General features: G+C 37.2%; 3 protein-coding genes across 3 annotated transcripts; 1 reads left to right on the forward strand and 2 right to left on the reverse strand.

Annotated features, from left to right (window-relative positions):
• Positions 1-13,882: 13,882 nt before the first annotated feature.
• On the reverse strand, positions 13,883-14,197 carry MAA_10904 (Ribonuclease H-like protein; the record flags this gene model as incomplete). Its single annotated transcript, XM_011412850.1, has 1 exon — positions 13,883-14,197. One exon carries the CDS (start codon positions 14,195-14,197, stop codon positions 13,883-13,885), a length of 315 nt encoding a protein of 104 aa, XP_011411152.1.
• A 60-nt stretch (positions 14,198-14,257) lies between these two features.
• Positions 14,258-14,613, forward strand: MAA_10905 (Ribonuclease H-like protein; the record flags this gene model as incomplete). Its single annotated transcript, XM_011412851.1, has 2 exons — positions 14,258-14,316; positions 14,382-14,613. 2 exons carry the CDS (start codon positions 14,258-14,260, stop codon positions 14,611-14,613), a joined length of 291 nt encoding a protein of 96 aa, XP_011411153.1.
• Positions 14,614-16,779: 2,166 nt separating this feature from the next.
• Positions 16,780-21,857, reverse strand: MAA_00398 (ATP-dependent DNA helicase PIF1; the record flags this gene model as incomplete). Its single annotated transcript, XM_007818396.2, has 3 exons — positions 16,780-16,865; positions 16,920-17,340; positions 17,373-21,857. The coding sequence occupies 3 exons, from the start codon at positions 21,855-21,857 to the stop codon at positions 16,780-16,782; spliced, it is 4,992 nt and encodes a 1,663-aa protein (XP_007816587.2).
• Positions 21,858-22,220: the final 363 nt, after the last annotated feature.

Here is a 22,220-nt window from a genome sequence, read left to right on the forward strand (position 1 = left end):
TCTATTTTATTCTTGTTCATCTTAATGTTATTAAACATAAGAACAAGTGAATTACAAAGTAATAATGTAAATAGTATACCCTTAGCTTTATTTATAACAATATTATTCAATTATGCATTATTCCAATTATTACCTTACTATATGGCTATATTAAACAGTTATAATAGTAAATTAAGTAATATATTATACTATTTACCTACAAGTAAATACAGTGATATAATCATGAACACAAATAAAAATCTAGATATAGATACACATAACATTATGTTTGTAACAAGTAACAGTTGAGATGGTACAATAACAGAAACAAGTCATATCTCAACAATAGGTAATATTTTATATACATCATATAATATGTGATTATTCCTTGTAAGTATAATTTTATTAGTTGTAATGGTAGGAGCCATTATTATAACAATAAAACAAGAAACAGTTAAACAATAATAAATTAAAAAGACTCTGAAGACATAAGTTCTTCAGTTTTAAAAGAGAAATTAGTTCAATTGGCAGAACGTTTGTTTTACACACAAAATGCTAAAGGTTCAAGTCCTTTATTGCTCAAAATTCCTTAACTTAACAGGTAAAGTGTATTCTTGATAAGGATATTATCAGTGTTCGATCCACTGAGGAATTACTATGATTATAAAGAACATTACAAACAAAGAGAATTGGCCGAGTGGTTTAAGGCGGTAAGTTTGAGTTTTACTTGGTTAGAAATAGCTTCATCAGTTCGAATCTGATATTCTCTGCATTAGACTACCAAAGAGTGTAGTTTAATTGGCAAAATAGGAAGCTTCAACCTTCAAATTCTTGGTTCGAGTCCAAGTACTCTTGCTGTAAGGAAATCTTACTTTATTATTTCGTGAAATTTCTATTTCTAACTATGAGAATAATCATATTAAGTTATTATTATTAATATCTTAATTTTGGATATTCTCGAAAAAGTATAACAACGTACGAGATTATTATTTTTTATATTATTACAATTATGATGAAAACATTGAAAAGAATTTTTTGTAGAATTTCTACTATATTTATTATAGGTATAATACTTAGATATTTTATAAATGAATATATAAATATTATTAGTACATTAGAATACTTAAATTGTATTTTGATATTTATTAGTTATATTATAAACTGTTTATTTATAGAACCTTATATGGATTATGACATATATGGCCATAATTTAGATAAAAATGAGATTAAAAAACTTAATTTAAGAAATAATCTTATTAATTTTATGTCACCGCAAAATCCTAATAATCAAGGATCACCAGACCTTTATGGAGCCTCACCAAGAAATGAAACTAGTCAAGCCTTACCTAGTAATGTGGTTACTCACGTCTCACCTCGAAATAACAGATATCCGCATTATTATTGTGAGGTTAAAACTATTCCAACTAGAACTCCTTGAATAGCAAGTCATAGTAATGGAAAATATCACTATTATTTTGACTCTATAAGAATTTCACATCCAATAAATGGTGAATTGAATTTCAATCTTAATCTTAATCTTGAAGGTTGAAAAAAATTAACTGATGCTATAATTTATGATACACAACATCCTGCTACATATATGGAAATACCTATAGAATGTAATTCTCCGGATGGTCTATTATCTCTAGGTATTAAACATTATGGCAATCCTTCTGACCCTGTAGCATTATATGTTAAATATTTTGATTTAATCAATAAAGAATATATGTGAGATATATGAAAAAAAGAAGTACATCAAGATAGAGTAAAATTTCAAGATTTATGAAAAAGAGGAGGAATAGAACCTAAATATGTATATCCTCAGAACTTGTCTATATGAACAGAAATGGATAGGGTTATGGGGCATGATCGTTCATGAAGAGGGGTAACTAGATATTTAGAAAGTAATGATAGTTTTCTAGGTAGAAATTAATTAATAAGAAAATGAAAAATATGTTTATAGTAAAATTTTGTAAAAGATTTTTCGCAGCAGTTGCTGCTCGAGCTAAATCTAGAATAAATATTAGTAAAATAATACTTATATCTAGTGTAAGTTTTATTTCTAAATATTTAGTTAATAATTATTTAGGAATAAATGTATTTACAGAATATTTAAATTGAATTTCTATAATTTATTACTTAGGGCTTGCTACATTTATAGTTCTTATAAATGAACTTTTTTCTAATTTTACTTGATTTTCAAGGATTATATCAAAAATTAGAAAAAAATTTCGTTAATGGTGATGGTTATTATTCTAATTATAATTTGCTCGTTTAATGTAAATTATATAAAACTAGATTTAGTTATGGCTAGTGGCCAAAATTATTAGAATATATTTAAATTTTATATTAAATCTTATTAATTTAGGATTTAATATAAAACGGGTTGGAGCCGGATTGGTAAGGCGCTTCGTTTGGGACGGAGAGTAACTAGGTTCGATCCCTAGCAACCCGAGGATAATCATAGTTCGATTATTAGAACTATTAGAAATATAGTCTTAAAGAAAACTGATATATAATTATTAATTATAAATATATAAGTATATAAAGGAACTATTATGGAATTTAAGCTATGTATTAAAGAGAATTAGTTATATAAATAAGATAAAGATCTTATAAGTATATAAACTCTAAGAGAAATCTAATACTAAACGAAGTGAATTGAAATATCTTAGTAACTTCAGGAAAAGAAATCAAAAGAGATTCTATGAATAGCGTGAGCGAAAGTAGAGGAGCCTAAAAAGTAGAACGGTATCAAAACTGTTTAAACATTGGGGAACCTTCCTCAAAGGCTAAATATAATACATAAGCGATAGTGAAAAGTACCATGAGGGAACAAAAACAAAAATAGTAGTTTTATAAGCAGTTCGATAAAAAGAACGTACCTTTTGCATAATGGGTCACCAAGTTAACATTAGATGCGAGCTGTATTAGCATGCGTAGTCAAACCGAACGTTAAAATAACGAATAAGTGTCTAAAGTTAGACCCGAAGCCAGGTGATTTTACCATAGTCAGGATTATAAAAGTCCGAACGGGTGATTGTAGCAAAAATCTCCGAAGAACTGTGGTAGGTGTAGCGAAAGACAACACTGACTTGGATAGCTGGTTTTCTGCGAAACCTATAATAGTAGGCAATTTAAATAAACATCTTAGCAGGTACAGAATTTAATCTCAGACAAGGCGTTTTATACGTTTTATATTGTACAAATTGGGGGACCATGAAGGTTTTATCAGTGAGTATGTAGACTCGGAATGGCAAAGATGTATTTTGAATGATCAGACATAGAATGATAAGGTTGTATGTCGAAAGGGAAACAGCCCAGAACAAGAGTTAAGGTTCCTAAATTATTAGTTGAGTGAAATTAAGAAGGTTTTTATTAAAGTCGACAAGGAGATAGGCTTAGAAGCAGCCATAATTTTATGACCTCGTAACAGAGCGCTTGTTAAGTTATAAAAGCATCGAAAATATAACGGATCTAAACAATATACCGAAACCTTGTCCATTATATATTATAATATTATTATTATTATAATTCAATGGGGTAGCAGAACGTTGAGCTAAATTATGAGTTTTATTTTTTAAATAGAATGATAACGATTTAACTCAAGTGAGAATGGTGACATGAGTAACTAAAAGAAAATTTTCCGCCTTAAGCTTATGGATATATTTAAGTAACGGCCTCTAAGTTTATATTATCTAAAGATTTAAACGATGAGAAAATCTTTTTTACTAAGGACGACATTTTAGTGTAAAATGTACTGGAAAAATAGTAAATATATTTATAGTTAGCTTAGCTTCTATAAATGAAGAATAACCGTACCTAGAATCTGAAACAAGTAAGCTAGTAGAGAATACGAAGGCGTAAATGAGCTAACAATCATAAAGGAACTCGGCAAATTGACTACCGTAACTTCGGAATAAGGAGGGCTCATTATTCTTGATTAATATCAAGTAAAGAGGAAGAAGCATGAAATAATGTTGTACGACTGTTTAATTAAAACACAGCACTCTGCTGAAAGATTAAAAATCTAAGTATAGAGTGTGATATCTGCCCGGTGCCGGCTGGTTAACAGAGATAATTGAATATACTACTATTTGATGTCGACGGAAACCCCGGTTAAAGGCGGCCTTAACGTGAGGGTCCTAAGGTAGCAAAATGCCTTGGCCGTTAAATGAGGTCTTGCATGAATGGGGTAACGATACAACAGCTGTCTCTATGTTTGACTCAGTGAAATTGGAATAGCAGTGCGGATACTGCTTACCTCTAGTTAGACAAGAAGACCCTATGCAGCTTTACTGTCACCAATTATAGATTATGATAGACAATTTTCAGATTGTAAGGTAATTGATTTATGACAATGGGAAACCTTTATTTTTCTTTCATATAAATGAATTGGTTTAGGAGTATAAGTAGATTGTAATTTATGTGGCTTTACTGAGCCAATTTGTTAAATTATAGTCTGTATGCTTATACTAGTAGATCAGCCTAATTCAACTTATTATATTTATTATAGTAAGTACCCTTTGGTAAGGAACTATCGCTAGGGGACAGTTTATGTGGGGCACAGACCCTGTAAAGAGTAAACAGGAGTGTCTAAAAATTTATAAATATTTTGTTTGCTATTTTGAATAGTTTAACTATTCTTAATCATATACAATTAATTATATTTGCATTTATTGTAAATATAGTTAAGATTAGGTAGGATTTTCACTATATAGAAATTAGAGATAATAAAGATATTATGGAAACTCTTCTAATATCTTTTAGCTATCTTTTAGATAGTTATGTTTACAATATCTAAAAAGCTCAACGGCTTAATCCTGCCTTACTGTTTGATTATCTACAAATCTTACAGTTGCGTAAGCAGGGCATAGGATCACAAGATGCAACAAGGAAAGATCTTGGATTATTGGAAAAGCTACGCTAGGGATGTTTGTCCTTTAATATTTTATATTGTACAGTTGGCGAAAGCTATAACTCTTGTTACATATAAAATTATTAATATAAATTGGGTAAATTTCAAGAATTACTTATAATAGTAAACTTGAAGCGAAGTTTATCTTGGCATAAATTTAAGATAAAAACGTTCAACGACTATAAGGTGAGTGTTATGCAATTAACAATAATCCTTTTAATACTACCCAACATTTTTATTATACATATTTTAAAAAGAAATAAAAGAAATTTAAGAATGAATAATTCATGAAAATATTTACTAACAATTTAAATAATAATTCTAAAACTGTTGCTTTAAAAAATAAAGTAGGAGATATAGGAAAAATTAAATATTTACCTTCTTTCTCAAAAGAATGAAAAAACGTTGTTTATTCTTATAATAAAAATAATTTAAAAAATATACCAATGAATGATGTAAATATTAATAAAATCATTCAAAGTTATTTTAATTTATATTTCAAAGACCATAAATATATAGGATTTAAGAAATTCATATTATTAAAAAGAAGACGTAATTTCTTAAGAAGAATATATGTAAGTAATGCTGAAATTAAACATACCAATAATAAAGCAATTATTACATTATTTACTGTTAATAGAGAGAAAAAATTATTAAAAAAGAAATATTTAAAAATAAATAAAAAAATAAGTAAAAACTTAATAAAACGTTACTTCTTATTATATAAAAGTAACATAAATAAAATTTATGATATATTAAGTAATGCACAAGCTAATAACAACAAATATGTTTTCATATCAGATAATATCTCTAAAAAGAGATTTTTAAAATATAAATTAGAATATCTAAATCAATTTATAACTTTAAAAAACCTTTATCTAAAAAAAATATGAAGCGTAATTATAAATAGATATTGAAAAACATATCTAAGATTATTAAGAAAATATGATTTAATGTATTCTCTTAATCAATACAAATTTAATAACCAAATATTATTACCTAAATTAAGTAATATACTTAATAAAATAATAGGTAAGAAAATAGAATATAACATAATCAATTTAAAATCTATAGCATATAATACAGATTTATTTACTCAAGCTTTAGCTTTAAAACTAAAGAAAACAAGAATGAATCATATTAAAAGTATGTTTAGTATTTTAAATAGAGCTTATTTACCTAAAATAAATACAATAAAAGAAAGAACTTTAGTTAAAGGTCAAAACAATGTTGATTTATTCTTAGATAAATATAAAGACTTAAAAATCATATCTAATTTAAACACTAATAATAATTTAGATGGATTATTAAGTACTATACATGAAACTTCTAAAAAAGAAATTCATAATACTATTTATAACTCTATAGGTTATAAAAATATGAGTGGTATAAGATTAGAAGTTAAAGGTAGATTAACTAAACGTTATAGAGCTGATAGATCAATCTATTCATTAAAATGAAAAGGTGGATTAAAGAATGTAGATTCATCATTCAAACGTTTAAGTTCAGTGTTATTTAGAGGAAACTCTAATTCTAATGTATCTTATTCATTAACTAAATCTAAACGTCGTATTGGAGCGTTTGCGGTTAAAGGTTGAATAGGAGGAAAATAAATATTAAAGGATGCTACTAAAATATGTAAAAGCAATGTGCTTAAAATAAAAATGAAGACATAGTCTGAACCGTTTTGAAAGAAATGGAAATATAATAAAAATATGATAACATATAGAACAGGCTAATTTGCGCAAGAGTGTACAAAATGAGTGCGCGGTTTGGCACCTCGATGTCGGCTTAACTTATCCTCATGGACGCAGGAACTATGTAGGGTGCGACTGTTCGTCGATTAAAAAGTTACATGAGCTGGGTTAAATACGTCGTGAGACAGTATGGTTTCTATCTTCTAGGGGGAATTAGAATAAAATAAGAACTAACTTTTGTACGCAAGGAACAAGAAGAGTTTAACATTGTTAGACTATGGTTACTAACCTATGGTTTACCTGTCGTTTATGTGCCCAAATATTAAATATATATACTTTTGTATATATATCTGTATTATTTCGATAATACATAGGGATGTATCTTTCACTAAGATAATGTATAGCATAAACACGGCAGGAAAGCTAAGTTGGTTAAGGATAAGTGCTGAAAGCGTATAGGCACGAAGCTTATCTTAAGACATTTCTTAAATATACGTAGCATAATGCTACGAATTTATAGGCTTTATCCGTAAGAATCCAGAGATTTTAAAGATTAAAGTACTAATTTAATAATTTACTATTTATACATATATCAATACATGCCTGATTAGCATAAAAGTAATGCAATTGTTTTGTAATCAATAGAAGCAAGTGCGATACTTGCATTGGGCTTAAAAGGATTAGTAGTCAAGTGGTTACGACATAGCTCTTTCGATGCTACCACCGCAGGTTCGAATCCTGCCTAGTCTAAGCGGATTAGTGTAATAGAAACATATTCGGTTCATGCCCGAAAGATATTGGTGCAAGTCCTTTAGCCGCGTTTTTTCGTTAGATTTATTTGTAATATAAAGGGTTATAGCTTGATAGGTAAAGCATACTGCTCATAACAGTACTTATAAGTGTTCAAGTCACTTTAGCCCTAGTCCGAATGGTGAAATTGGCAAACACAACAAACTTAAGCTTTGTAGACTTATAGTCTTGAAGGTTCAAGTCCTTCTTCGGATATTTTTAGGGGATATAGTTTGATTGGTAAAACTGCGATTTTGCGTATCGTTAATTCGGGATCGACTCCTGATATCTCCATAGGCTCGTGAAGCTAAATTGGTCGAGCAGAACGTAGAAGTTGTTTTGGTTGTAAGTTGAAGTCTTACCTCGAGCATAAGGAACTTTAGTATAATGGTGAATGCGTATGACCTTTAATCATTAAAATGTAGGTTTGATTCCTACAAGTTCTATAAGGGTAATGATGGAATTGGCAGACATATATAGTTTAGGTCTATAGGATAATAATATCTTACCCGTTCAAGTCGGGTTTACCTTAAACTTTATCTTGTGGACTAATAGGTAAGTCATAAATTTTTGGTATTTACTATTGAGTGTTCGAATCACTCCAAGATAAAAGGTGGTTATAGTTCAATCGGTAGAGCAACTGTATGTGGCACAGTAAGTTCTTGGTTCAAATCCAAGTATCCACCCTTAAGCCTAGATAGTTTAACGGTTAAAACACCGACCTCATATGTTGGTAATAAAAGTTCGATTCTTTTTCCAGGCTAGCTAGTTTAGCTAAACCCTTTAGGGTGAAGATTTTTTTATTAATTTAAGTCATGATAGTTTTATCAATTATTTCTCTTTTACTTTCAAATGCCGTTAATTTGAGACGTGACATATCTATTTTATATAATAGAATAGCTATGATTATATTAGCATATTGTATCTTAAATGATATCGCCTCTTTAAGTGTAGTTACTAAAGGTATAGCTCTACATGGAGGTTTATTATTAGTTACAAATCTTACACAAATATTCCATATTTTCTTATTTTTAGTTAGTATATTAATATTAACATTAACTAGCTTTTATCCTAGAAAAGTGTGAGTACCAGAATATTCATCTTTTAAAGATTTAATTTTTAATAACTTTGTTTATTATAATACAAAAATAATAAATAAAATGGGTGAACATCTTAAAATAATAGAATATCCTTTAATTTTATTATTTATTATAACAGGTGCAATATTCTTAATGTCAACTAATGACTTAGTTTCTATCTTCTTAGCTATAGAATTACAAAGTTATGGTTTATATATATTAAGTACTATATATAGAAACTCTGAATTATCTACTACTGGAGGTTTAATGTACTTCTTATTAGGTGGATTAAGTTCTTGTTTTATTTTATTAGGTACAGCTTTAATATATGCTAACTCAGGTAGTACAAGTTTAGATGGCTTATATATTATAACAAGTATAAGTGACGTAAGTTCTACAGACTTATGATATAAACCTTATTATATAAATTTATCATTAGTAATATTTACTATTGGATTCTTATTTAAAATAAGTGCAGCACCATTCCACTTCTGATCTCCTGATGTTTATGACGCAATACCTACAATCGTTACAACTTTTGTAGCTTTAATTGCTAAAATATCTATATTTATCCTATTATTGCAATTAGTTTACTATACTAATAATAGTTTCTCAGAAATGAGCTGAACATTTATCTTATTAATGAGTTCATTATTCTCATTAATTGTAGGTACAGTTGTAGGTTTAACTCAGTTTAGAATTAAAAGATTATTAGCTTATAGTACAATCTCTCACGTAGGATTTATGTTATTAGCTTTAGGAATTTCTAGTGTTGAATCAACACAAGCATTCTTATTCTATTTAACACAATATATAATAAGTAACTTAAATATATTTATTATATTAGTTGCTATAGGTTTCTCTTTATATTGCTATACTAGTGATAATAAAGAACATGAAGAGTTAATGGATAAAACTAACTCTCCTATACAATTAGTAAGTCAATTAAAAGGTTATTTCTATATAAACCCAGTATTAGCTATAAGTTTAGCTATTACAATCTTCTCATTTGTAGGTGTACCTCCTTTAATAGGATTCTTTGGTAAACAGATGGTATTAAGCGCAGCTTTAGATAAAGGATTAGTATTCTTATCTATAGTAGGTATACTAACAAGTGTAGTAGGTGGTGTTTATTACTTAGGAATAATTAAAGAAATTTTCTTTACAAAACCTGATTATAAAGTAAATACTTTATTAGAAAACTTAACATTAAAAGGTAATGTATTGGACAGCAATAGAAGTGTTGTTAGAAGTGTAAACTTCAAATATAATAACATAGCTATCTCAAGTCCTATAGCTTTTGTTATATCTACAATAACATTAGTAATATTATCATTTATATTTATAAATAAAGAATGACTAAGCATGGGTACCATATTGGTACAAATCTTATTTAACTGTTAAATGAGTAGTGTTACTTTCTTATTTATTCTTGTATGTGCTATAGCTATATTATTCTTAGTACTTAATTTTGTATTAGCACCTCATAATCCTTATCAAGAAAAGTATAGTATATTCGAGTGTGGTTTCCATAGTTTCTTAGGACAGAATAGAGCTCAATTCGGAGTTAAATTCTTCATATTTGCATTAGTGTATCTAGTGTTAGATTTAGAATTACTAGTAATATACCCATTTGGAATGAGTGGATATGAAAACGGTGTATATGGTTTAATTATAGTATTACTATTTATAGGTATTATTACTGCTGGATTCGTATTTGAATTAGGTAAAGGTGCCTTAAAAATAGATAGTAGACAATCATACAACTATTTTAACAAATCAAAAAATTTTGTTAACACATTTATAGAAAATAAATAATCAATAATTAATAAAATTTAATTAATATATTAGCAATATGACAAGTATGTCTTTATTATTTTGTGAAATTTATATTTCTAACTAAAAAGCACAACAATTTACGAGATTTTTATTTTTTAATATTATACAAATATTATGTTACAATCATCAAAAATATTAGGAGCAGGATTAGCTACAGTAGGTGTAGCAGGAGCTGGAGTTGGAATCGGAGTAGTGTTCGGATGTTTAATCTTAGGTGTTGCTAGAAACCCTTCATTAAAAAACCAATTATTCACTTACTCAATATTAGGATTCGCTTTCTCAGAAGCTACAGCATTATTCGCTTTAATGATGTCATTACTTTTATTATACGTTGCATAATACGTATTAATTAAAGTTTATAGAGGATAGGGTGGGTAGGGTTGTTAGTATTACTAACAACAAATTAAACAATTCTATTTCAATTAGAAATTTAGTTATAATTACATTATGAAAAACTTATTAAATTCATTTGTATCTTTTGACGCACCTGTTGCTTGAGGTATTTACTTCCAAGACAGTGCTACACCACAAATGGAAGGATTAATAGAATTACATGATAATATTATGTATTACTTAGTATTAATCTTATTCGCTGTGGGATGAGTATTATTCTCAATAATAAGAAATTTTGCTGCTACAAAAGCACCTATATCACATAAATACTTAAATCACGGTACTTTAATCGAATTAATATGAACTATAACACCAGCTGTTATATTAATATTAATTGCATTCCCTTCATTTAAATTATTATATTTAATGGATGAAGTTAATGATCCTTCAATGACTGTAATAGCAGAAGGTCATCAATGATATTGAAGTTACCAATATCCTGATTTTATAGATTCTAATGAAGAATTTATAGAATTTGATTCATATATCGTACCAGAATCAGACTTAGAAGACGGTGGATTAAGAATGTTAGAAGTTGATAACAGAGTTATAGTACCTGAATTAACACACATCAGATTTGTTATAACATCTGGAGACGTTATACACTCATTCGCATGTCCTTCATTAGGTATAAAAACTGATGCATACCCTGGTAGATTAAATCAAGTATCAGTATTTATTAACAGAGAAGGTGTATTCTATGGACAATGTTCAGAAATATGTGGAATCTTACACAGTTCAATGCCTATAGTTATAGAATCTGTAAATATAGACAAATTTGTTCACTGATTATACAACGCTTAATTTAAGCTTGTGCAGCTATGCATAGATTGCATATTTTATCTGATAATAATATTATCAGTTAAAAGAGGTATTAGTTTAATGGTAAAACTTGATGTTACGGCCATCACATTTGTAGTTCGAATCTATGATGCCTCTAGTATAGTTTCATTTATAATGTCTATACTAAACATGTTTAGAATAATTTGATTAAATATTTAATTAAAAAATATGAGTTTAACTTTAGTACTTTTTTTAATAGGAATTTTAGGGTTCGTATTTAATAGAAAAAATATAATATTAATGCTTATTTCTATAGAAATAATGCTATTATCTATAACATTCCTAATATTAACAAGTTCTATTAATCTTGATGATATAATAGGGCAAACATATGCTATATACATTATAGTAGTTGCCGGTGCAGAATCTGCTTTAGGTTTGGCTATTTTAGTAGCCTTTTATAGACTAAGAGGAAGTATCGCAATAGAATATAAATAATGTATTTAAGTATTATTATATTACCTTTATTAGGATCTATAGTATCCGGATTTTTTGGTAGAAAAGTCGGTGTGACAGGTAGTCGTATAATTGGTTGTTCAAGTATATTAGCAACTACAGTATTAGCCGTTATCGGTTTCTTTGAAATAGGATTTAGTAATAATCCTGTTTCTATAACTTTATTTAAATGATTAGACAGTGAATCATTTAACATGGTATGAAATTTCCAATTTGATAGCTTAACAGTATCAATGTTAATACCTGTATTAGTAATTAGTACTCTAGTACACTTTTACTCTATAGGTTATATGAGTCATGACCCTCATAGTCAAAGATTCTTCAGTTATTTAAGTTTATTCACTTTTATGATGATCATATTAGTGACAGGAAATAATTACTTAGTAATGTTCGTTGGTTGAGAAGGTGTTGGAGTTTGTTCATACCTTTTAGTTAGTTTCTGATTTACTAGAATCGCAGCTAACCAAAGTTCATTATCAGCATTTTTAACTAACAGAGTTGGTGATGCTTTCTTAACAATAGGTATGTTCATATTATTATGATCTTTAGGTAACTTAGATTATAGTACAGTATTTTCAATTGCTCCTTACATTAATGAAAATATTATAACAATAATAGGAATTTGCTTATTAATAGGTGCTATGGCAAAAAGTTCACAAGTAGGTCTTCATATATGATTACCTATGGCTATGGAAGGTCCTACACCTGTATCTGCATTAATTCACGCTGCTACTATGGTTACGGCAGGAGTTTATTTATTAATACGTTCATCACCTTTAATAGAATATAGTTCAACAGTTTTATTAATATGTTTATGATTAGGTGCTGTTACTACAGTATTTAGTTCTTTAATTGGATTATTCCAACAAGATATTAAAAAAATTATTGCTTATTCTACAATGAGTCAATTAGGTATGATGGTTATAGCTATAGGATTATCTTCATATAATATTGCTATATTCCACTTAATTAATCATGCCTTTTATAAAGGATTATTATTCTTAGGTGCAGGTGCTGTTATACACGCCGTATCTGATAATCAAGATTTAAGAAGATATGGTGGATTAATTTCATTCTTACCTTTAACTTATACAGTAATTTTAATAGCTAGTCTTAGTTTAGTAGCCTTCCCATTTATGACAGGTTTCTATAGTAAAGATTTTATATTAGAATCTGCTTATGGTCAATATCACTTTAGTAGTATTAACGTTTACTTTATTGCCACTATAGGTGCAATATTTACTACATTATATTCAGTGAAAGTGTTATACTTAACTTTCTTAGCTAATCCTAATGGTCCTGTAAATTATTACAAAAATGCTCACGAAGGGGATATCTTCTTAAGTTTACCATTAGTTATATTAGCTATATTCTCTATATACTTTGGATTCTTAACTAAAGATATATTTATAGGATTAGGATCAGGATTCTTTACCGATAATAGTATATTTATACATCCAATGCATGAAATATTAATAGATACAGAATTTGCTGTGCCTACATTCTTTAAATTATTACCATTCTTCTTTACAGTAGGTTTTTCAGCTTTAGCTATAATCTATCCTGAATTTATGCCTAAATCTGTAACAAACTTCAAATTATCTAAATTAGGTTACTATGTATTTGGTTTCTTTAACCAACGTTTCTTAGTAGAATTATTCTATAATAAATATATAGTTAACACAGTGTTAGATTTAGGAGGTCAAACAACTAAAGTATTAGATAAAGGAAGTATAGAATGAGTAGGTCCATATGGAATGAACGTGATATTAACTAAAACAAGTAAAACTATATCTGGATTAAGTAAAGGAGTTGTAACAGATTATGCTCTTTATATATTAATAGGTGTTTGTTTCTACTTATCTATATTTAGTTTCGTATCAGTATATTTAGACTTCCATGTATCCTCTGACCCCGTCAGCGGGCGGAACCCAGGCTACTGCTTCGTCGACTTTCCCGACCGCGACTCCGCCGACCTTGCCCTTGGCTCCTTGAGCGCAACCATCGGCGGACGGCGTGTCAAGGTCGGTCGCTGCGAGCCCAAGAAGCAACGCAATTGAGGCCGGAACCACGACCTTGGCGACCTTTATCCCGGCCTCCAGCGATGGGGCGATTGGGCCACCCAATCCAGCAATGGCGGGACTGCCGCTGGCCCATTCGACGCAAACGAGATGAAACAGGCTCCCCACGGCGCCATGGATCATTTTGAAGATATGCTAGAAAGCTACGAGGGGCGGAGGCTCTATGTTGGCGGGCTGGGCAAGATGATTGACCAGCCTCAACACACCCGAGAAATCACGGAGCTCTTCTCCGACTACCCGCCGTATGTGGAAACCTCTTCATCCGTCAGCTGCATCGTGCCCTCGCTTATCACTATGTACATTCCAGGGCCGCCATTGGCAAACGCATCACGCCACACCAGACCACGAGGTCAAGACCAGGCAACCATCACTACTGCTTCGTTGACTTCAAAACAAGGGAGCAGGCGACCGCAGCCATGACAGCCTTGGACGGCAGGGTCGTTGCCGGTGGCAAGCTCAAGGTAGAACTAGCGGGCAGCCTACCGAACAAGCTAATGAAACACCAGGCCCGATGCCAACCCGAGACCTTACCATATTGACATGTGAGCAGAGTTGCCTTGCCGGGCACCGCTAGAAAATTTTTGATAGTTTGCTAGTAAGTGTATTTATCAAGTCTACAGTAGCAGTTCAACTCTCAACCAGCTACCGATACCGATACCTAGCCATTCCGATTGACTCTCCAATAGTAAATATCCTTTTTCCACTTGTCGGTTCAAAAAAACGGAGATCCATTGCAAATTCTTTAGTGATCCAGTTTCAGAGTACCGTGGCCACGTGATGCAACAACAATTACTATTGTAAGACCATCATACCCTGGCCATCCCAGACTTCTGGACGATACACACACGACCACGCATGCCCTCCCCAACAACCAGCTATTTAACGTCTTGTCCATGGAAGTTGCAGTCCTCCCGAGCGAGGTAGCCTTCAAGGCGATGTGTGAGAGGTACCAAACTTGGTCAGCACTTACTTTGGGAGAGAGCTGTGACAGATCAGCACCTCCCACTACACTACCTTGCCGACCACTTATACTTCCCAGAAGACCTTATACTAGATAAGTCTTTTACAAACACAGTCACCGTAAGAGGGAAAACCACATAGACAACCACCTAAAGGCCCTGTTCTCTCACTATTTCAGGAAGATGTGGTTATCCAGGTGGCTTTAAGCTACGTAACAACAATTGAATTCGTTTCTGACTCATATCCGGCAACAAGGCTTGGTGATTGCCTTGGCGTCAAGAGCAACCATGTTAACATTCTTACACTTCCTTGGGCATATATTCTCTCGGCTGGATGGGCGGAACATATTCCTGTAGCACGCTACCTACTTACAACAACCACCAAGATCAGCTTAACGCCGCGAAATAGGTCGAGAGGACCAGAAGACAACAATTATCCTATTGTGGTGGATGTGGGGGATGTGGATGAAGATGCTGTGACGGTAAGAGCTTGCCGGTGAACTGGTGTGTTCTGTGAAAATGTTCCCTTAGCCCACGCCCAGGGACGGTGGCGGCTTGACATAGCTTGCAGATAACGAGTCTATATTAGTTATTGATATGAATATAGTCTGTAATGCCGTGATCTTTCCGCTCTTGGCAATGTAATGATGTATTAGGATTCGTATTCGCTGCTGTTTTATGTAATGCGGCCCGATTCAGTGGTGCGTTCACCGTTGTATTATCTGTGAGCTGAATAAGAGAGTTGTTGATTACTTGTGATAGAGCTTGACGCTTTGGGGTCGGTGCCATATCCAGAGATGAAATAGAGCGCTTAGCTGTACTAGCTGACTGTGGTTCTGCGAGCAGGCATGTCCTTGGACTAATCTTGCTTGGTTGGTGAAGGAACTCATGCCAACGTGTCGATGCCCACTCATAGGCACGCAGCAACGCCGGTTGCAATCGCGAAGGATATGCGCCATCTAGCCCGTATGTTATACCGCGCTGTAGTGGGCGGTGCCCGCTCTGCCAGGCTAAGACAACGTTTAGATCTGCGTCAGATCCCCGATCATCATAGATATTAAACGGTGCCCGTACTTCACGCACGTGTCTTTCGGTAATTCCAACCGAAATTTGGCGATATAAACGCAGCCCAGCAGAGCAACCCCACACTAAACTTGTTGCTTTCTGCAGGATCGATGTAAGCCTGGCAGACTTCCATGTATTCCTATTGCTATGACGAAATAGGGGCCGTGTTTGGATGATATCCTCACTACTCCTGTGACAGTTGAGCTGCTCGCGGTGGAGTATATCGTTGAATCGCCGGATGTATGCCAGATACTTGACCATGACAATACCTAGGCGTGCGGGAAGAAAGCGCACCACATTAAACTCTCTAAAATACTTCGAACACCCGTTAAGTTGCCAAGGCAAGGGACTTAACGGCTGAATATCCAGCCCGAAGGGTAAAGACCTTGTATCCACGGTGAATATCCAGCCCGAAGGGTAAAGTCCGTGTCCCCACGGTTCAATATCCAGCCCGAAGGGTAAAGACCGTGTCCCCACGATTCAACTTCCTGGGAGAGAATGCGGCTTCAATTCATGGGGATAACTAAACGACAGTCGCCGTTGTCCTATCTGCTTCAACTCTACAGTGAAGGGCTTAGGTTGGCTGAATCAGAGGTCTGTCCACCACTTCCTGATACGCCTGGTCTAACTTCATACTATATACACAAAGAAGTTCAGTAATGTCTTACAGGAAGGCGTCGTCTAGTCAAGGTAGACTGGTGGATACGGTGGGCTGGTTAGCTGTTGAGCCTGACGGCGTTGTTGGTCAATGTAGCGCATCTTCATCCCTGCCATATAGTTAGCGGTAAAAGCATCACATAAAAAGACACAGATATATGAACCTTCCGTGGGCGTGTGGTTATAGAGGCTCTGACGGTCGAAAGGCGCTTCAAGGAGCAAGCCTTGCAGCGAGGTGACCCGTGAGATAGCAATATAGCCAATACCGGCCTGAAAGTCGCGCGTAGAGAGGTCAGTAACTATTCTATCCTTCGTTAGGCTTTGGCATTTGTGAACAGTGATAGCAAACGCCACAATTAGGGGAAACTGCGTGCGAGAGCAGGTCTCGTTGCCCACTAGGAAGTCACGGGTGACTGGGAGTATTGGGCAGATTTTCCTGCCTTCGGTAGTTGTTAGATACGACGGTCCGTCGTAGCTGTCGAAATCTACCATAATAACCGCTGGGGGATCTTTATATGGGTCGGCACCTGCGTTCCAGGCGATATCGTACACAGTGCCCTGGGCCCCGTTCACTAGGCCGGCTGGCTGCCATAAGGTAGATTAATCGTGAGCATTACCCTTGCGCCTTTAGCAACGGGAAATTTGTTGGATAGATTTCCAGCGTTGTCGCTTGGCGCTTGCGCTGCGCCTTTGCCCTGATTCTTTGCCTCCACTTGTATTGCTGGCGCGTTGAGGTGAACCATATGTTCGTAATTATATTCGTTGACCCGGGCCTTTGTAGAGTACACCCGCAAAGCTGCGCTAAAGCTGTCGACCTCGGTCTGTGTTAGCTTGGCCTGTACCCGACTGCTAAGAAGGTTCCAGGACGGAATAGATAAGTTAACTTCACGCAATTCCTGCAACGCCTGACGGAACCGGGCCTGCTCATCGCCAGCCTGGCGCTGTACCGTGGTCAGGAAGACGCTGCGGTCAAACAACTGGTAGGCGGCCTGTCCTTTCCTTTCCAACAAAGATAGGTTGGTGCTGGTCGAATACAGCGGCTTTTGCCGGACTGGCGGTAACTGGAAGAAATCACCCACGAGCAAGACGCTGACGCTACCAAAGAACTCGGAGCTACGCTGTGGAAAGGCCTGCCGGAGGCGGGAATCGATCCTCGCTAGCTGCTCAAGCCCTAGCATGCTCTTTTCGTCGATAACGAGGTATTTGACGTGCCGTAGGCGGGACTGAAGAGCAGCTGCGTCCGCTGGTGAAAGATCGGTAAAAGCACCACCTACTGGGAGACGTAATAGCGAATGAATGGTGCTGCCTTGTATCTGGTTACTCGCAACGCCGGTTGGAGCTGCGCGGCAAATAGGGCTAGGATCCGGTAGGGCAGTCGCCTGCAGATGGGAGGATAGCACTTTGATGAGGAAGGACTTGCCTGTGCCACCACCACCATCAACGTGGAGAAGTATTTGAGCTGGAGTTTTGGCCAAGAAGTGGCCCACGCAGGTGTCGTACACGAGCCGTTGTTGTGGGTTGAGCGGATCACGCCACTGAGGGCCAAGGACCTCCACATCGTTGGCTATGGGGTGGCTAGCGATGAGGTCTTTCCAGTAGCTGGCTCGCAATTCCGGATAAGTGCCTACATGCCGTGTCCAGTCATAATTAACATCGATATCGCGGCGGCCAAGTAGGTCAAGACCTTCCTGGGTAAGGGGATTGTCGGGCAAAAGCGCAGCGAGGCGCATCCAGTCTTCGTCATCATATTCTTCCTCCACGGGCAAAGCCTCGTATTGATCCTCTTGAGGCTGCAATTGAACCTCCTTTGGTCGGCCGTAATGGTCATCACTATGACTGTGGTGCTGCCAACAATAGGAGAAAGCCTGCACGTGAGAACGAAAAGTTTGGCCATCAAATGTCAGGAGCTCATCAAGGTGGCGATGGGGGTGATTCAAGGTCAGCTTAACACGGCAGTAATCCGGCCACTGTTGCCCTTCTGGATCAGCCTGATAGCGAGGGAAGTACACTAATACACGCGGCCTGCCGTTGACGTTTCCTGGCTGCCATTGCTTCCACTTGGAAGGGTCCCTAGGACGGAAGTTCCAGTATTTGAGGAAGGAAACGTAAGCCAGGTCCCCTAGGGATTCTGGGCGCTGCTTGTATTTTTCATAGACATTGGGGGCCTCGTCAACCTCATCACCATCCATTTGTAGGGAGCGGGAATGCCTGCCCGGTCTACGGCAGTCGACATATAGACAGGTCCGTGAGCCTTCCTGCAACGGCAAACCCAGGAGCAAGTGGCTCACCTCCTGCTTCGAGTAGTCCCGCTCAGCAACTAGCTGATTCAGGAGTTTTGACGTGAAGGATATCAGGGGATTCTGGTCCTTGACTCGTGGCATCAGGGCCTTCCCAATCTGGGCAAAAGACTCACTCTTCTTTTCCGACTTGGAACAGTATTTGGCAGCATAATCGACTACCTGCTGCAGGCTCGTGCAGGGCGAGATATCTGTATTGGCCAGCCACGCAACGGTCAACAGGCGGTTGTAGTGGTTAATCTGGCTATCGTTCCGCTCGCCCCTGAAGCACCAGTGCTTAGAATGAGGAAGCTTGTCAAGGGAGGCTAGTAGGCGCTGACCGTGAGGAAATCCAAAGCGGCACTCCACCTGCTTGGTACGCTTATTGAGCTGCATGCAGTAGTTGTTACAGTGGTGACGTTGTACACGGTTGACTACCATCGATAGGAGCTGAACGGTGAGGGGCTGCTGCAAAAGATTCAGGGTCAACGGATTCCCTTCTCCAGGGGCTTGTATTCGCTGAGGCTCTGGGTTGACAGCAGATACGTGGTATCCCCAGACGCGGGCGAAACGTGTTCGAGACTCGTCGTTGTCTGGATCTAGGTCGGGATGGCCACTTAACCAATATAGGCCGTGGTGGTGGCTAGACCCCCGGCCCTGCCACTCGTACCGACCCCAAAAGTCTATTAGGTTAAACTTCTGCTTCACGACAATGCTTCTAAACAGAGTATAGCGTTTATGGAAGTGGTAGGCGGCAATATGGGCGTTGTCTCGCAGCAGTTGCCGTGACAGGGCCATCCGGGCTGCCTCAGGAGCTGCTTGCCACTCCTGGAATCGAGGCATATGACGGTATAGGGACTCCCAGTGGTAATCAGCTGCACTTGCAGTGACGAAAAGGCCAGGCCTACCTAGGTTATAGGCATATGCTTCTAACTCCTTTCTTTGCTTATACCAATATGGCCGGGTACCCCTGATTACAGCGGCTTGGCGTGTGATCGACTGGATCATAGCCTGCGCCTCTGGCTCGTCAGGCTTAGCCATTGCCTCCTCTAGCTCAGCGCGTGTGAGGGCCCCACGGCGGCCTTCTTGCTGCCTGACGAAGTAGTTACTTCTCTTCCGGACCTGTGCACGTAGCAGCGTGTTGAAGGCGACGAAAGGCCACGTCTTATGGCGGGCAAAACGTCCATCTTGCCATCTCATCGCATGGGCAAGATAGTCCTGGTACGTGATGCTCCGCAGGCGGGGCTCTGTGAAGTCCGCCTTGCCCTCAGGATACAGGGTGGGGAACGCGAGCGATAACAGCGGCTGGGAATGGTTGAATTCGTTGATAGGGGTCCTGCGAATGGAAGGCAATGACATCTGGTGCTGAGCCTGCGCACCGCGCGACATATCCTCAAGAACAGTAACACCCTCATAATCAGGTGTACCGTTGAAGAGTCGGGACTGCAGGGCGTTTAACTCGGTTTCGGTAACCTGCAAATTCGGGATAGCTGATGCGTCGGCATCGCTTGGCTCCTCTTCCTCTTCTGCGGCCTCCGCAACAGGGCCGTGGGGCGCCTCGCTGTCAGGTATGTCAGCCACTTGGCTGACAATGGATTCAATTATGCTGCCATCAACAGGAAGCCTTTGCAGGAGATCCTCGCGCACAACAATTTCGCGATAGCCCGGGTGGTGGCGCTGCAAGTATCGTAGCCAAATCAACAGGCATGAGCGGCGTACCCGGAAATCGCGAGCAAACTGTTGCTGGGGGCGAGGCTCGCCGTCCATAGTAGGGGGCCGTAGAAGTACGATATCTAGGTTTTCAGGTAAGACTGGGAGCTCTTGAAATAGCTTACCAACATTGCGAAGGAAGTGGACAACGTGACCGCGGTATTTGTATTGGGTGCCACGTACCTGTAGAACCTTCACATGTACGTGAACCCTGGCAATAAGCATCTCTTCCACTATCGTCAGATCAGGTAGATTGTTGGGGACTTCCCCAAAGTCAAGGTTATTAGCAGCACTGAAGAAGTAGGGCTCGTCCGAGGCTCTCTTCCTGTCTCGACTAATGCAGCGGCTGCAGATGTTCAATTTATTTCGCTTCATATCGAACCAACGCTCCTTGCAACGAAGGCAGCTTAGCATGTTATCGTCATTCAGGGCACTATAGAACTCCCGCACAAGGACTTGATCTTCCTCACTAAGGGCAGGCAAGTTGAGGTCTCCGGTAAAGGGTGAATCAACTATCTGATTGAACTGTCGCTCTTGCGGCTGTGGCCGTGGCCGTGGGTTAAAAGTGCGTTGACGTGTATAGCGGCCGCGGCGCTGATTCTGTGGCGGTAATGAAGGAGTGATAGGAAGCGATTCCTGTGGTATAGGGGTGCCTAGCACAACAGGAGCCGCAGAAAGAGTGCTTGGAGGAATCGGTGTGCCCAGAACTACTGTTGGCATGCTAAGCGTCGGAGTAAATGAAGAAGGGTTATCGACTTCGCCTGGTGTGAACGGTCCCTGGACTGCAGGAGCCAGGCTACGGAATAAAGCAGGCGTGGAAGGAGGCTGTTGGCTGTTCACAGGCAAAGGCGTTGGCGCAGTCCGCCTCGGAGGTGTCAAGTCAGCTAGCAAATCGGTCCTCTTCGTAGCCTTGCGTGGCGATAGCCTCGACGCGATATTCCGCAAGCCAGCAATGGCTGCTCGGGATTCGGCTACCCGCTCCTTTTGGCGTACCCTGCAGCTGGTACACTGTCCTGTAAACTTCGTAGGGTCCTTGACGCTTCGAAATTCGACTTCGGGCAGGTCTCGCTTGCAGGTACGGCAGTTGCGGACTGCTTGGGGTGGTTCGTCCTCCATCTGGCCGCATTTATATCCACCCGGTACTCCTTAGAATGTTGAATATCGTTCGAGCATGAGGCTTGGTGAGGACTTTACATGGTTGTGATATATTTGACGGGAAAGGAATAGATGGTGTAACTAAGGTGGCCCGGGAATTATTCGACCAAAAAGTTGATTGATTTGAAGAAACAAAAGAAGTGCAAGCTCTCCGAGAGCTGGCTACTGGTTGCCTTGTCGACGCTCAGGGGTTTTGTGGGGAAACCTTCATTTGGTGGCGTTAGCCGACCAATTCCAGCACGAGTTGAGTACAGGGAAAGCCAATTAACCAATCAGAGGGGGTTTTATGCTCAATTCTTTCTGACTGAATAGAACGCCCTTCGG

This window comes from Metarhizium robertsii (assembly GCF_000187425.2).
Source record: "Metarhizium robertsii ARSEF 23 chromosome Unknown MAA_Scf_3, whole genome shotgun sequence".
Taxonomy (NCBI): domain Eukaryota; kingdom Fungi; phylum Ascomycota; class Sordariomycetes; order Hypocreales; family Clavicipitaceae; genus Metarhizium; species Metarhizium robertsii.